Source organism: Tricharina praecox (assembly GCF_024521635.1).
Source record: "Tricharina praecox strain CBS 144465 chromosome Unknown BZA05scaffold_10, whole genome shotgun sequence".
Classification (NCBI taxonomy): domain Eukaryota; kingdom Fungi; phylum Ascomycota; class Pezizomycetes; order Pezizales; family Pyronemataceae; genus Tricharina; species Tricharina praecox.
This window is the reverse complement of record NW_026250412.1, coordinates 206,300-220,554: the sequence shown is the minus strand read 5'-3', so window position 1 is coordinate 220,554 and position 14,255 is coordinate 206,300. Positions and strand designations below refer to the sequence as shown.

The window sequence follows — 14,255 nt, the reverse complement described above, 5'->3', positions numbered from 1 at the left end:
AGTAACTGTGCAAGTCCAGGTAACTATGGACAGACACCACTGATCATTCTTGACCTCTCGCTCGCCGTGTCGGTACGGACAGCCTTTCTTTCTACCCCACATACAGTTCCGAGGGGCCGATAGAAGATGTCAGATTAGAGCAGCACAGGTCCTAGTAGATCGACGGTAACGAAGCAAGCAATCCGATTGCTACTTGAATGGCCACGCGAGAGGTCAGTGGACGAGAAAGTGCTTGTGGTCGGCACATGCCATTGTACTTAGAGTCCTCGGGAGACGTGGGAGGTACCTGTATTCGAAGAGAGAGAAAGAGAGGTCGAGGGAGAGTGGGAAGACTTCTATGGGTCTGGGTCTTCTTCGCCCATTATGGCTCGAATCTCTCTGTCTTCGGAATCGAAAGAGAAGAGATCAAGATGGAAGAAAACATGCTCTCTCGCTCACTCTGTCTCCGCAACGTCAACAACGAGCCCCTCACCAACAGACCAACCACCCAACCCCCCAGTCTTGCCTGCATTGTTCTCTCACAACACAACCCAACCCCAACCATCCTCCAACTACTATCAACTACCACTACTACCGCTACCACTGCCATCACTCTCAGATTCACACAAACCACACTCCAACTCCCCCGCCTATCCCATTCCGCCGAAGCCCGCCCGCCCCCGCTCCCCGCCATCATCGTTCGAAAGTATCAAACTCGATAACAACCCCCCGTACCGTTGGCTACATACCAGTGTCGGTCGCACCTTGTTCGCGTCAGTTGCCCCGCCATCACCCACCACCATCCCCGCTACCTTGCTTCCCTCCCCTCCATCACCGTCATCAACTCCGTATCATTTGCATGCTGCTCTCGTTCCCACACATTTCGAGAGAAAGCGTGTCAAAGGATTGCGGTCCCTCTTCTGATGCCCTTCAGCCCCCGAGTTCCTTACACGTACTGAAAGCAAATAACTAGCTCCACAACTACCCCCCTCCCCCCGATAACGGCCTAGCTGCGTATTGACACCAACCATCTCTACCTCGCATTTCATATTCCGTCGGTACGAACTCGGATCTTCTTTATTACATATACTCGAACTACGCTCATAGCTGAAGAACCACAGAATATGGATGCCCAAAACTCAAGCGATGAGCTCTACCCCATAGCCGTCTTGATCGATGAACTAAAGGTTGGAACCCCCCTAGGCTTGATGCTCTGTTCAGGGGTGGGGCGAGGACAGGGTGCGAAAGAAGGCTACATATGGTGCAACGGAGGGCTGATTGCGTTCTGTTCTCGATAGCATGACGACGTTCTTCTCCGTCTCAATGCTATCAAGCGTCTCTCAACCATCGCGCTTGCACTCGGCGCAGAGAGGACGAGGGATGAATTGATTCCGTTTTTGGACGGTATGCAGCGTCGGTCTTACCCATAGCTACAGGGACTAGTACTAATGGTGCTCAAAGAATCGGTGGAGGATGAGGACGAGGTCCTGACAGCTCTCAGCGAAGAGCTCGGCAACTTCGTGGAATACGTCGGGGGTCCCGAGTTTGGTCATGTTCTCCTGTCGCCGCTAGAGAACCTTGCTGCGATCGAGGAGCCGCTCGTTCGCGAGAAGGTCAGTGATCTCTGCATCTTTCTTGATTCTCTGCTGGCGGGCACTGTGAGCAGTAACGAGAGAGAAGAAATTGACATTGTTCTGTCCAGGCTGTCGAGTCTCTCAACAAGATTTGCGAAGATTTGTCCCGCGCCCAAGTCGAAGAGTTCTTCATTCCCCTCGTAATCCGTTTGTCCAAGGCCGACTGGTTCACCTCTAAGATCTCTGCGACCGGACTGTTCACCGCACCTTACCGTAAGGCCTCGCCAGCGCTCCAGGAAGGGTTGCGACAGCAGTTCTCGCAGCTCGTACATGACGACACCCCGATGGTGCGCCGACAGGCGGCGACAAACCTGGCCAAATTCGTGGCTGCCATGCCCCCGGAGATCGTTGTTACTGAGATGATCCCGTTGTTCCAACACTTAGCACAGGACGACCAGGACAGTGTCAGACTGTTGACGGTGGAGGTTTTGATTAGCATCGCAGAGGTTGTCCCCAAGGATCAACACTCAAGCCATGTGGTGCTTTTGACGACTTTGAAGAATCTGTTCGGTGACAAGAGCTGGAGAGTCAGATACATGGTTGCGAATCGGTTCGAGAAGGTAACAGCAATGGCCAAAGTTCTGGTCCTAGTCCGTGCATCTCTCGGGGAGTGGGTGGGCTAACGATGGAATTATGCAGTTGGCAAAAGCAGTCGGCGATGAAGTAGTCCGACGAGATCTCGTACCCGCATTTGTTAAGCTTCTCAAAGATTCGGAAGCGGAAGTGCGAACAGCTATTGCCGGTCAAATTCCCGGTATGTCAAATTCGGGTATGATGCTTGTTAGCTCCGCTGACTGGTGATATCCCAGGGTTTTGCGGACTGCTCGACCGTCAAACTCTCTTGGACGACATCATGAGCGCAGTCGAGGACCTTGTGAGCGACAGCTCTCAGCATGTCAGGGCTGCATTGGGAACCCAGATAAGTGGTCTCGCACCTATCCTTGGAAAGGAAGAGTCAGTTGTTCAATTCCCACAATGCCTTTAGCGACCATCCTAACGCGCAGATGCCTGCAGGACCATTGCCCATCTACTACCAATGTTCCTCCAGATGCTCAAGGACGAGTTCCCAGACGTCCGCCTGCACATCATCTCGAAATTGGAGCTCGTGAACGACGGTATGGCATATGTTCTTTGCCCAACATCACTGACTATGCTGACGGTTATACAGTGATCGGTATCGAACTCCTGTCCCAATCTCTCTTGCCTGCGATTGTCCAGTTGGCGGAAGACAAGCAGTGGCGCGTTCGACTCGCCATCATCGAGTACATCCCCTTGCTCGCAAAACAACTGGGTGTCGAGTTCTTCGACGAGAAGCTCGGAAACCTTTGCATGAGCTGGCTCGGTGACACCGTCTTCTCGATCCGTGAGGCGGCGACACAGAACCTCAAGAAGTTGACGGAGGTGTTCGGAGTCGATTGGGCCAGACAGACCATCATCCCCAAGGTCATGGCGATGGGTAACCAGACAAACTACCTCTACCGTATGACGACTTGCACGGCTATTACTGTATGTTTGCAATTATCCCCAAACAACACATTACTCTCTAACACATGAATCTAGACTCTTGCGCCTGCGGTCAACATCGAAGTCATCCAGGAGTTTATCCTGCCCATGATCAACCAGCTGATCGATGATCGGATCCCCAACATCCGGTTCAACGTGGCGAAGTCCTTCGGCGTCTTGATCAGCGTCCTCCGACAGCTACCGGCCGAGGGTACACTGACGAACCTGAAACCCGAAGAGATTCCTACTGGCCCGAGTCCTGTAGCTCTCGAGTTGATACAGAAGCAAATCCTGCCAAATCTTGAGAAGCTCAGGGCAGATCAAGATCGTGATGTGCGGTTCTATGCGGAGCAGGCGTTGGTGAATGCGGGAGATTTCATGCAGACATCCTAAAAGAGCATCAGACTGGAGAGCGGGGCGGATTCTTTTGTTTCATAGATCGTGAATAGGCAGATCGGTCAATGTCTTGTATCCTGTGATGTGCAGAAGATGAGATGCCAGTTTTGTCCCTGCAGTGAACGGGTGAGGGAGGAACAGCGCATACGATGGGAGACGGAATGGGATCGGGCATACTTGCTTTTTTTGTTTGTACTTCCTATACGTAAGGTAGAAGCATCGCCTTAATTTGTAGTTTCTGTGTTTCGTTCTGATTTTAAGCACCGACCCACAAAAGGCAGGGCAGCATGAGGCACCTGTCGTCACTCGAGAAATAACTTGCTGTGCTATTATTAACCGCCAGCCGGCCCAGCGCTAATCCATGGCAGCCAAATGCTTGGCCCGTGGTCTCGCCAGCTCCATTAGCGAATGTGGGGTGGTTACCTAACATCTCTCGACTGCGATGCGCTCCAAATCCGACGCAAGGTGAGTTCGCCTTCTTCCTGCATTTGCGTCTCTCTCTCTCCCTCATTGAAGCTTATGGCCCGTCTGCTACAGCAAACGATGGAACACCATCCTCACCAAGTACTCCTCCGCGGCCTCGCTGAAGGATGGCACCGCCCAGCGAGACGGCGATAGTCCCTGTGAAGCTGGGTTACGGTCGATTTGCTGGAGGGTACTACACCTCGATCCTCTTGTATTGCGAGTGGGCTACTAAGTTTTACGCAGATATTCCTACTGTACCCGGACCTCGCCCCCGAAACCTGGATTACCACGCTCCGCTCCGAACGCAAGGCGTACGCCGAGCTACATTCCCACCACTTGCGGAACTTCGAAGACGAGTCACTCTTTGAAGTGCCGGATGTAGATCCTCTAGCCGAAGACGAGTCGGTGCGTGTCCCCTCGTCCGTCCGTCTTACTCTCGCTTTCGTCTGACTCGTAGGGGGGGGGGCAGAACCCGTACGAGATGTACAGGCGGGATGAAGAGTTGCGGCAAGAGATCCTGCAGGACGTGGAGCGGTGCATGCCCGAGAACACTTTCTTCCGGGAACCTCACGTGCAGAACTCGCTGCTCGAGATCCTGTTTATCTACTGCAAGCTTAACCAGGACGTGAGCTATCGGCAGGGCTTCCACGAGCTCGCCGCCGTCATGTATTGGGTTGTGGCGTGCGATGCGATCACGCCCAGTGATGAGGAGGTGGTGGTGGAGGAGGGGGACGAAATCATGCTGGAGGCGCTCGATGCCAGGTTTATCGACCACGATGCGTTTTCGCTCTTTCAGTGCGTGATGCGCGCTGCGAAACAGTGGTATGAGCTCGGTGAGGGCGAGCCCGGCAGGAGGGGCGGGTCTATCGTTAATTCGCCCATCGTCATGAAGAGTAAACATATTCATGAGACGCTACTAATGACCGCGGATCCGGAGTTGGCGGAGCGTCTGAAGGAGTTGGATGTGCTGCCGCAGGTGTTTTTGATGTCAGTACTTTCCTCTCCCCCCTTCCATCGGGGGACTGGCTGACTCTCTTTGGCAGTCGTTGGATCAGGTTGCTGTTCGGAAGGGAGTTCCCGTTCGAGGAGCTGCTCACAGTGTGGGACGTTATCTTTGCAGAAGATCCAGATCTTCATCTCGTCGATTTGATCTGTGTCTCGATGCTCCTTCGGATTCGGTGGAAACGTAGGTTCCCTCGAATTGAGCTTGATGTGATTGCATCGCTGAGAGGCAGATGATTACAGTTGTGAAGGCGGACTATTCCACTGCGCTGACGCTCCTCCTACGTTATCCATCCCCGTCGGCACCGTACGGGCCTGTCTCTTTTGTCGAAGACGCAAAGTATCTCCGCGACAATCTCTCCACAGGCGGCGGGAAATATATCATTACGAAGTACTCCAAGCGGGCACCCGAAGCCCGGCAGCCACGGCCATCTACGCAAAAGCCTCCCACACGCCGGACATTGAGCCCCTCCAACCTCCCACTCTTCCAAACCGCACAAATTGAGAGCATTGTTCAAGATGTCGCGAAGAACGTCCTGGATCGCAGCGAGAAATGGGGGGTCAACCGCGCTGTTCGCGAGGCGGTCGTAGAGGTCAAGAAGAACGTTCAGGGATATCAACCTAAGCCTCTGCCGAATACGAAGGAGGAGGAGCTGGAGCGGCGCAACCGGGAACTTACCAGCCGACTGCAGAAGGAGGAGGAGCGGAGAAGGCAGCTCGCACGTATTTTGGACACCAGTTTAGGCGTGCTACAGACCGAAAGTATCGGCCAGAAGGAGAGCGACGATGCCTTCCGGCGGATCACACATGTCAAGGAGTGTTTACTCGACGACTCCCGACCACTAGACAAAGACCTTCTTGTTTCACCGTCCACTCCCACGGCCACCTCCCCCGTCGCGGCCAAAACCCGGCGGCCCTCCGCCTCCACCAAACCCACCACTTCCACCACTTCCACCACCACCGCCACCACCACCACATCCTCGCCGCGTCCCCGGCGCTCCCCCACCTCCCCACCGGGCTCCTTCGTCAAGACCTCGTTCAAAAACAACTCGGACCCGGACTTCATCTCTCTCGCGCAGCGGCCGCGGGTGACGCTGGCGCAGAGCAGCTTTGCGTGGATGCTTGGCGACGAGCCGATCTCGAAGCATCGTAGCGGCTTTGTGGCCGCGCAGGGCGGAAAGAGTGCGCCTGTCGTAGAGAAGCAGATGGAGCCGAAGAAGGGGAAGCTGAAGGCTGCGGAAGATGGGCTCGGGCTGCAGAATGAACAGGGCGATACAGCATTCGATTTAAGGGATTTTAGGAAGGGCTAAGGCAGTTGGGGGTAATCGGGACTCGGGAGGTTGGTGTGGGAGGTCTGGAGGTCTTTCGTTATACCCGCATGCAACGCTCTTTTTCTTCTTTTTCTGCTTCTTGCGCTCCTGTCGTTAAATTGGCGCGGTTGTGAATTGTAGACAAATGAATTAAACCATAGTTACTCTAGCCTGTAGATCTTGAAACCCTCGTGAGCCTTCAGAGCCAGAAAGACTCCACCACAAGCCGTCACTCGTATCTAGGTATCTAAGTGTAAATTTACAAGTACTATCATGAAGGCACGGGGTCGAATACAGAATGATGGAACGAAAAAAATATTTACCTGCTCAAGTGACGGATCAGCCTCGGCCCCCTGGGCGGAACTTGGTCAAGGCAACACTGACGAAACCTAGAGGGCGAAGAAGGTATCGATGCTATGTAGGTAGGTAACCCTTTCTACGCCTTGCCCAGTGCCCACGTTCAGCCTTGTGAAGTTGGAACCGAAGTGCCAAAGCCTGCCAAAGCCTGCCATAGCCCGTCATAGCCTCCATACCGAAATTCGAATCTTGTCAACTTGTAGATCGTGGCAGACGGTGTAAGTATTCTATGTTATACATAAGGGATCGGTTTAGAAGCTTGCCCAAGCTCCACGATGTGTACCCCAACATGTAGATACTATTCAACTTTTAAGATTAGGAAGTCGGAGACCTAGGCAGGCAGGCTGCTGTTTCAACTAGGTAGTCAGCGAGTCACGTTTTAAAATCTGAAGAGAAGGGGGGAAGCAGGCGAAATACCTACCGGAGAAGCGGGGGAAAGCCGAATAGGTAGGTTGGTTTTCGAAGGGCATTTGAGGAAGCGATGGAACCCTCAAGGGATTGTGCCAGGCCATAGACATGGTCCATAGCATCCTAAATCCCATGATGTAGCTGCTGGGAGAGACACGGCGATCACTCGGCGAGGACGTTCGCAGCACCAGCAGTCTTAGAAGTACTGGTACCGTTGATAGGGAGTTGGAGGTGCGGTGCTATGTGGCAGCAGTCTTCGTGAGGTACTCGCTGATCTGGAGACTCCCAGCCTTTTCACTGAGATAGAACCTACCGCAGCATCCACCAGGTTAGAAAAGCCTAAAAAGAACGAAGACGACTCGTATCATACATACCCGGACTCAATAGCCTCCGGGAAGGCTTTGAAACCTGTTTTTAATGACTTGATTTGTTCAACGAAGATAGTATCAACTATGCAAACTTTTGGTTCTCTCTCCTCCATGGGAGGTGGGTGACCGCCGTTGTCGTCATAGGGATGATGGCGCCTCATATTACCTATTCAATGCCCGGTTGGGCACTGTGCGTATGTTGATAATATGAGTTTTGTGTCAGGCTGTGCTTTGGTCCACAAGCTCGTATCATCTTGGAATCGGCCTTCTCTTTCTCCAAGTATTATCTCCACCTAATTAATTGTCCGTCTTTGATAAGTCGAGTCATATTGCATGTCGCTTAGTACTCGACACCCTTGCCACGCCATTTCCTTGCACCCACCGACATATTTTTGCTCTGTCTTCATACCCAACTACAGTGCTCTTCTTATTGTGCTCTAATTTGAATGCATTGCGGTTGGTAGGTCAAAATCTCGACACGTTAGGTGGCCTTCAGTGACGGAGGAATTCGGACACGAATCGAAGATTTCTGGCGGCTGTGATGTCCCATCAGCTCACGCCCAGATATCGCAGTGCACCTATACATTGTGACGCAGTCCACCATCCTTCAGGATGATCTCCCAGCAGATCGTTGATCGCAGAGAAATGCTTCACTTCATCATACATCACTCGTCTATTTTCGGCCAGCCGAGAAACTGGGCCCCGAGCCCGTATCACGTGAGCGCACGGCTCGGAAGTGCCCTCGCCTCCGCAGTTTCTATGAATACATCGTGTAATAATCTCGGGCTCGGACACTGCTCTCAGGCCGCGACTGTGGGGGGGTCATATCCCTACTCTGTAATGCACCTCTCTCCTGTCATGGAGTAAGGAGGGTTTCATGGAGAGCTCTCTGGCCGCATAACTATTTCCACACCATTCTGGACCATCTACATACTGCGATACCTGTTTTGCATCCCCAGCTACGGGCTTGTCGTACGCATCTTGACGTAAGCTACAGGCAGAATGAAGTGCAGTGCAGGTACCGAGCTGCACCATGACCGGAGGCAGGGATTGCAATGCTGGCGCACACAGGAGTAATCTAAAAGTACTTAGTGCCCGAAACCCGCTTCCCTGCTGAGCTCTAATTTTGAACCGGTACTTCAGCTCCAGAGTTACTTTACTCCTCTCGATGCTTCGCGCGACAACGACTTCTTCTCCTATTCATACGAGCAACCACAACGGCATCTGAGATGGCAACAACTACTTCGACAGCGATACATACGGCTGGTGGCGATGGGGAAATGCGTGAGAGGAGGGAGAAGGTGACGGATAGAAGCAATGGCAGTAGCAATGACAGTGGCAATGGTAATACCAACGGCAATGGATTGCTCCGTCCGGATCTCAAGAGGAACTCGAGCGACTCCTCAATACTGTCTAGGTGAGTCCCACGCGTGCGTGCTGGCGGACGGGGGGATTGACGGATTGCTTCGACAGTGGAACAGCGACACCGCTCCCTGAAGACGCACCGCCGTCGCTGGTCTCGATCAGCCATGCCCGACACATCCGAAGAAAACGGATCTTCCCCACGGTCACGTACGAAAGCCGCGTGTCGCACTTCGACTCTCAGTCGCAGCACCACGACTTCCGAGGATTCTTCACGCTGTTCTGGATCGGGCTGTTCATAATGGTGCTCACTACTGCCCTGCGGAACCTGAAGGATACCGGGAAGGTGCTGCGCACAAGCATCTTCTCGCTGTTTGTCAATACACCGATGGAGCTCGGCGCGGCAGAGCTGTTGATGGCGTTGAGTGTGGCGTTCTGTCTGCCGCTGCAGAAAGCCGTCATGAGGGGTACGGTGAGCTGGGGGGTTTGGGGGTCGTATCTACAACATGTGCTTCAGGCCATCTGGTTGGCTGTTTGGGTGTATACGCCGTTCTTTCTGCAATGGCAATGGTATGCGCGCCCCCTCTGCGGTGGCGTTGGGTAGTGCTAACCTGCGGAATGTACAGGACACACCAAGTATTTTTCACACTGCACGCTCTCACGCTGCTGATGAAGGTACCGCTTCTCTCTCACTGCTCGCCTGCCCATTACTGTTGCTAATATACCCCGCTGTCAGATCCACTCCTACTCCTTCTACTGCGGTCACCTCTCAGAATGCTTCAAGAAGCTGCGCGCAATGGACTCCTCGCCAGTCGAGACCGAGTCCGAGAAAACCGCGGAGCTGCGGGATGCACTCGCTTTCGAGCTTACCAGTCCGTCGGGGAGAGTCACGTACCCGGAGAACCTGACACTGCACAACTTTGTGGATTTCATGCTATGTCCTACGCTGTGCTACGAGTTGTCTTATCCCAGGACTGAAGGTATTCGCTGGGGCAAAGTCGCCGAAAAGGCCGCCGCCATCTTTGGATGCATATTTCTTCTGACTGTCGTCAGCGAGGAGTTTATCCTCCCTGTGGTATGTTCTCACGGCCGAATGAGGAGGAGGATCAGAGTGGTATTGACGATGCGTACGTAGATGAATGAAGCATCTGCGCACCTTGAGAATGCGCGGACGGCCTTCGAGACGGTTGTTATCCTTATGGAGAGCATTAGCATGCTTCTCTTCCCGTTCATGGTGACCTTCCTCCTTGGTACGTAGCCTTTTACCCCGCCGCCGCCCTGCAGATCAACGGTATGCGTGAGATACTGATCATCCGCTAGTTTTCCTCGTAATCTTCGAATACGTTCTCGGCGCCTTTGCGGAAATCACCTGTTTCGCCGACCGCCACTTTTATTCCGACTGGTGGAACAGCACGGACTGGCTCGAGTTTTCGCGCGAATGGAACATTCCCGTGCACCGTTTCCTGCAACGCCACGTCTACGGTGTCAGCCGTGCGCACATGTCGCGTCCCCTCGCCATGTTCGTCACATTCCTCATTTCCGCGCTCGCCCATGAACTGGTGATGTTCTGCATCACCCAGAAGCTCCGTGGTTACGGCTTTGCCTGCCAGATGCTGCAGCTGCCCATCATTGCCGTGCAGAGAACGCCGTGGCTCAAGAAGAGGCGCACCTTCAATAATATTATGTTCTGGTGCTCGATGATTTATGGGTTGGCTATGGTATGCTTACACTTCCCCACCCTCCCTGCCCTCCCTCCGAAACCGATGGATCAATGCAATTACTAACGCACCGATAGATCAGTGCATTATATGTACTCCTCTGAAGCCCCGCCTGCCTTTCCTTCTTCTCAACTTTCCTTGACATTTGTACCATCATATAGCTAGCATATATTGAGCCCCCCCTGTAGCATTAGATTTACCCTTTTGGTTTTTGGTTTGGTTCTTTGGTTCTTTTTTTTGGCGTGGGCGTGGAGCCCGGACTTATTTTGTGGTTTTTGGTTTCTTGGTTTGCTTGCTGTTTGAGATCCCCTTTTTCCTTTCCTTTCCTTTACCTTTTGCTTCGGAAACATATTTCGTATTTAAACTACATCTTTATACCAGCTTTGTCGAGTAGAGTTTCATCCATTGTTCTTGAGTATGCATACTTCCGACTCATCCAAAGGATTGACCGTTGACTCTTGCGTGGAGCTGGCTGGCTGGCAGGAAAGACTCAAGAGGTCGGGGCGGGGTTGTGCTCAAAATAGTCTGCCTGGTGAATACAGTGATGTCCTCTCTTTCCCCTTTCTCTCTCCCTCTCTCATCAGGCCGGAGTGGAGTATCTACCGGAGATTTATACCCAAAGTCATATTGGATTGGCCTGCAAAGAAAACGAAAGAGAAGAGAGAAAAACGAAACCGAAAAAAAAACCCAGACTCCAAAGAAAGAGAGCGGACCACCATCATACCATCTCATCATCTCCAGCACATCTGCAGCCTTATTTTTTCAATCTCATTTCATCATCTCGAATGTCCCCACCATATGGTTGTTTGTTTGAAGTTTGACTTGTTGATGACTACTATACTACACGGATGGAAAAAATGATGAGACAGTTAAGAACCAGGAAGAGAAGAAATTGAGAACACAATGAATTTTTTTTATTTCCATCCATTTTTTGGACTTTTTTTCACCTGCCAGTAAAAAAAAAAGTACGACAGAAAATTATTCAAGAACAAGAAAGTGACAACAGCAAAAAGAATGTAATGATGGTCCTGTTTAGCAAAAAACACTCTCTGCTGAAGTCTGTTTTCTTGTATCGAGAAGTGGGTAGGGGGGCGGTTGGGCCGGTTCCCCTCTAGGCACCGAGGGCAGGGAATGCGGACTCGTCCTGGACGTTGACGTTGCCGCCGGCGGGCCTGCCACCCTGGTAGGCATTGCGGGGAGGGCCGCGGTCGTTGCGGTCGCCACCACGGTCGCCACGGTTGCCTCGTGGGGCACCGTCGCCACGGCCTCGGTCACCCCGTCCACGTCCGCCACGTCCACGCTCTCCTCCTCCGCCACGGCGCTGCTGATTAGGTTCGACGAATCGGGGCTCGATGTCGAGGAGGTTCTTGGTCTTGCGTTCCCTCGTGCGGGTCTTGTCCTTGGCGTCTCCGGCGAAGTAGTCCTCTCCAGCCTCCTTCTCGAGGGGCTTGGCGGTGGCCCACTTCTTGTCCTCGCGGGTTCCCTCGTTCGGGCGGCGAACGGCGGCGGGGGGGCCGAGGTTGGCCTGGCGCGCGGCGAGCTCGGCAAGGTACTCGTCGTAGGTCTTTGTCTTCTCCTCCTCCTCGGCGGCGGCGGCAGCCTCGGCATCGGCATCGGCGGTGACGGCGTTAGGGTCGGCGGGGTCGGCACCGGCGGCGTCCTTCTGGGCGAGCTCCTGTCCGGCGAGCTCGTCGTTCCATTCGCTCTCACCCTTGTTGGCGCCCCAGCCGTGCTCAGCCTGCTTCTCGTGCTCGCTGCGAACGGTTAGCTTCACAGAAACCTAATCGTCATGTGACGTCATCACTCGAGGTGAGATGAGGGGTAGGGGGAGCCGTACTCCCTTCCAGTTCCACTGTGACGGTCGAATTCACGGCCACGGCGGGCACCACCACGACGTGGGGCACCACCGCGGGAGTTGAAAGCGTCAGCGGCGCCGTCAGCGGTCTTGGTACGGTTTCTATCGCGACCAGCATCGCTGTCACGGAAAGCTGCAAACAAACAGTCAGAAGCCGTAATCATCCAAGGCGGTGCCATATCCGAATCGACTCACCCGCATCGTTGCCGGTGAAGCCTCCACGACCACCACGACGACCACCACGGGCGTTACCACCAGCGGGGGCGGCAGCGGCCTCAGGAGCAGGCTTCTCGTCCCGCTTCTTGGAGGTCGTCACATTCTTGACTACCTGCCTGGGGGCCTTGCTGGGCAGCTCGTCCTCAGGGAGGTCGTTGCCTGATGACCGGAGAGAAGGCGTATTAGCGCATTGCAATTGCAGTGTACAAACGAGGTCGGTTCATGCAATGCTCATCCGTCTGCGAGCGACGTAGAAGTGTCGAGTGGGGCATGACGGATGGGGGGACTGTGGACGGACGTACCGAGAGCATCGTAGGGATTCTGCAGCGAGAGCAAACGAGTCAGTAGCCGTTGGAAGAATGAAAGTCGTATCGTCCCAGCACGAGACGGAGCAGCCGTAGCATCAACAGCGAGCAAACTTGCCCGCTAGGTGCTGGGCGACAAATTATTCGGACGAACCTTGGACGCCACAGAGACAGACATGTTTGCCTGCTCTCTCCTAGTCACTGAACTTTTTCGATATGTGGGTGGGGGGGATGGTAGATGGGAGGTGGAGGACGGATGAGGTCGGAGGGGAGGGGGGTGTGGTTGTAGTTTGGATTGGTGTGGGGATCTGAGTTATCGCTGGCAGTGGACAACAGCAAGCAACTTCAGCCAGCCAAAAGTTTGTGGAATTAACGAAGATCCGAGTCCGAGGGAGGAGGGGAAACACCGCACTATTTTTCTCTTTCACAACGTGCAGGCGGAATTCCGAGCACTGATTGGCTGGAACTGGTGGAAGCTTGGCATGAGATCACTTGGACGTTGCAGCAGCTGTGGGCGGGGCAAGACTGCTGGTGATTAGGGCTAGGGCTGCATAGGGAGAAGGTGCGGTCTGAACTTGGAACCAATATAATTAGAATGCAAACAGCGGCGGGGTGGGGGTTGCGTGTTCAGCCGCATTCGCTCGTTTCGTGTCCGTGTGGCTGGCGACGGTTGGGCAGGCTCGCGGGCCACACCTCACCGCGACACCGCCGCAGGCAGAGGGTTGTGCGAGCGAGTCCGGAGCGACCTTTGGGTCTTCGCTCGGATAGATCTTTCTCGGTAAAAGGCCATCATCGTCATTATCCAGCATCATCATCGTCATCATCGCCATCATCATCATCTCATCGACCCATCAAACTCATCAACTCATCAACATCATCGCGAGCTAAATCTAACGATTGAGACTATTTCGCGATCGCGCGACCGCGGGAAGAGGAGCGGCGATGTGGAATCCTTCCTTTGGCGGACAAACAACACCCACACGTTTTGACGACGTCGGGGCTGAACATTGAATGGCGCTCGTCTTTCTCTCCCCGTCCAAGTCCGACGTCATAGGCGACCGAAACATTCCTCCGTCTCAACTTCACCGTCCCACGTCTCACACAGCTCGAGTATCGGATCTATCTAGTGCTGACATTTTTGTCTCCCGCTTTCGTCCCGCCCTCTCGCACTCGGAATGAGAAATCATCAAGGATGACGGCCTGTGCTTGTGCTTGTGCCTGTGTGCCTGGAGTGACGTGATGGGGAACGGTGGTGCTCGCAGCCTTGTCGACGGTTTTGAGAATTGGTTCCGGTCCGTTCCTCTTCCGTAGTCGTTTCTATCGATAGATACTGCACTTGATGCGTATCCGGCAATGAAGAGTTTCCTTTTACGAAGG

At 53.7% G+C, this 14,255-nt stretch overlaps 5 protein-coding genes across 5 annotated transcripts; 4 read left to right on the top strand and 1 right to left on the bottom strand.

Annotated features, from left to right (window-relative positions):
- Positions 1–113: 113 nt before the first annotated feature.
- On the top strand, positions 114–1,171 carry BZA05DRAFT_26157 (uncharacterized protein). Its single transcript, XM_051480134.1, has 2 exons — positions 114–1,037; positions 1,101–1,171. The coding sequence occupies exon 1, from the start codon at positions 338–340 to the stop codon at positions 950–952; it is 615 nt and encodes a 204-aa protein (XP_051339941.1). The 5' UTR covers positions 114–337; the 3' UTR covers positions 953–1,037; positions 1,101–1,171.
- On the top strand, positions 730–3,796 carry BZA05DRAFT_395720 (armadillo-type protein). The gene is made up of 10 exons (XM_051483468.1): positions 730–1,037; positions 1,093–1,166; positions 1,278–1,383; positions 1,441–1,592; positions 1,682–2,173; positions 2,253–2,367; positions 2,423–2,567; positions 2,628–2,728; positions 2,782–3,119; positions 3,174–3,796. The coding sequence occupies exons 2-10, from the start codon at positions 1,104–1,106 to the stop codon at positions 3,507–3,509; spliced, it is 1,848 nt and encodes a 615-aa protein (XP_051339940.1). The 5' UTR covers positions 730–1,037; positions 1,093–1,103; the 3' UTR covers positions 3,510–3,796.
- Positions 3,797–3,893: 97 nt separating this feature from the next.
- Positions 3,894–6,460, top strand: BZA05DRAFT_26085 (rab-GTPase-TBC domain-containing protein). The gene is made up of 6 exons (XM_051480128.1): positions 3,894–3,977; positions 4,050–4,167; positions 4,221–4,382; positions 4,447–4,964; positions 5,021–5,163; positions 5,223–6,460. The coding sequence occupies exons 1-6, from the start codon at positions 3,955–3,957 to the stop codon at positions 6,287–6,289; spliced, it is 2,031 nt and encodes a 676-aa protein (XP_051339939.1). The 5' UTR covers positions 3,894–3,954; the 3' UTR covers positions 6,290–6,460.
- A 2,039-nt stretch (positions 6,461–8,499) lies between these two features.
- Positions 8,500–10,763, top strand: BZA05DRAFT_26057 (MBOAT, membrane-bound O-acyltransferase family-domain-containing protein). Its single transcript, XM_051480125.1, has 7 exons — positions 8,500–8,839; positions 8,896–9,354; positions 9,411–9,459; positions 9,521–9,859; positions 9,920–10,034; positions 10,105–10,502; positions 10,580–10,763. Exons 1-7 carry the CDS (start codon positions 8,652–8,654, stop codon positions 10,604–10,606), a joined length of 1,575 nt encoding a protein of 524 aa, XP_051339938.1. The 5' UTR covers positions 8,500–8,651; the 3' UTR covers positions 10,607–10,763.
- Positions 10,764–11,488: 725 nt separating this feature from the next.
- On the bottom strand, positions 11,489–13,172 carry BZA05DRAFT_26053 (uncharacterized protein). The gene is made up of 5 exons (XM_051480122.1): positions 13,033–13,172; positions 12,876–12,894; positions 12,553–12,732; positions 12,340–12,490; positions 11,489–12,256 (listed from the first exon to the last, which is right to left on the bottom strand). The coding sequence occupies exons 1-5, from the start codon at positions 13,054–13,056 to the stop codon at positions 11,614–11,616; spliced, it is 1,017 nt and encodes a 338-aa protein (XP_051339937.1). The 5' UTR covers positions 13,057–13,172; the 3' UTR covers positions 11,489–11,613.
- Positions 13,173–14,255: the final 1,083 nt, after the last annotated feature.

Bases quoted from the DNA above. Each gene is read 5' to 3' on its own strand.
- BZA05DRAFT_26157 (XM_051480134.1), top strand. From the start codon at position 338: ATGGGTCTGGGTCTTCTTCGCCCATTATGGCTCGAATCTCTCTGTCTT.
- BZA05DRAFT_395720 (XM_051483468.1), top strand. From the start codon at position 1,104: ATGGATGCCCAAAACTCAAGCGATGAGCTCTACCCCATAGCCGTCTTG. The intron at 1,167-1,277 runs GTTGGAACCCCC...TGTTCTCGATAG, and splicing joins TCTTGATCGATGAACTAAAG to CATGACGACGTTCTTCTCCG. The intron at 2,174-2,252 runs GTAACAGCAATG...GGAATTATGCAG, and splicing joins TTGCGAATCGGTTCGAGAAG to TTGGCAAAAGCAGTCGGCGA.
- BZA05DRAFT_26085 (XM_051480128.1), top strand. From the start codon at position 3,955: ATGCGCTCCAAATCCGACGCAAG. The intron at 4,383-4,446 runs GTGCGTGTCCCC...GGGGGGGGGCAG, and splicing joins CTCTAGCCGAAGACGAGTCG to AACCCGTACGAGATGTACAG. The intron at 4,965-5,020 runs GTCAGTACTTTC...TCTCTTTGGCAG, and splicing joins CTGCCGCAGGTGTTTTTGAT to TCGTTGGATCAGGTTGCTGT.
- BZA05DRAFT_26057 (XM_051480125.1), top strand. From the start codon at position 8,652: ATGGCAACAACTACTTCGACAGCGATACATACGGCTGGTGGCGATGGG. The intron at 9,355-9,410 runs GTATGCGCGCCC...CGGAATGTACAG, and splicing joins TTCTTTCTGCAATGGCAATG to GACACACCAAGTATTTTTCA. The intron at 9,860-9,919 runs GTATGTTCTCAC...ATGCGTACGTAG, and splicing joins AGGAGTTTATCCTCCCTGTG to ATGAATGAAGCATCTGCGCA.
- BZA05DRAFT_26053 (XM_051480122.1), bottom strand. From the start codon at position 13,056: ATGTCTGTCTCTGTGGCGTCCAAG. The intron at 12,491-12,552 runs GTGAGTCGATTC...GTTTGTTTGCAG, and splicing joins CTTCACCGGCAACGATGCGG to CTTTCCGTGACAGCGATGCT. The intron at 12,257-12,339 runs GTACGGCTCCCC...AACCGTTCGCAG, and splicing joins CACAGTGGAACTGGAAGGGA to CGAGCACGAGAAGCAGGCTG.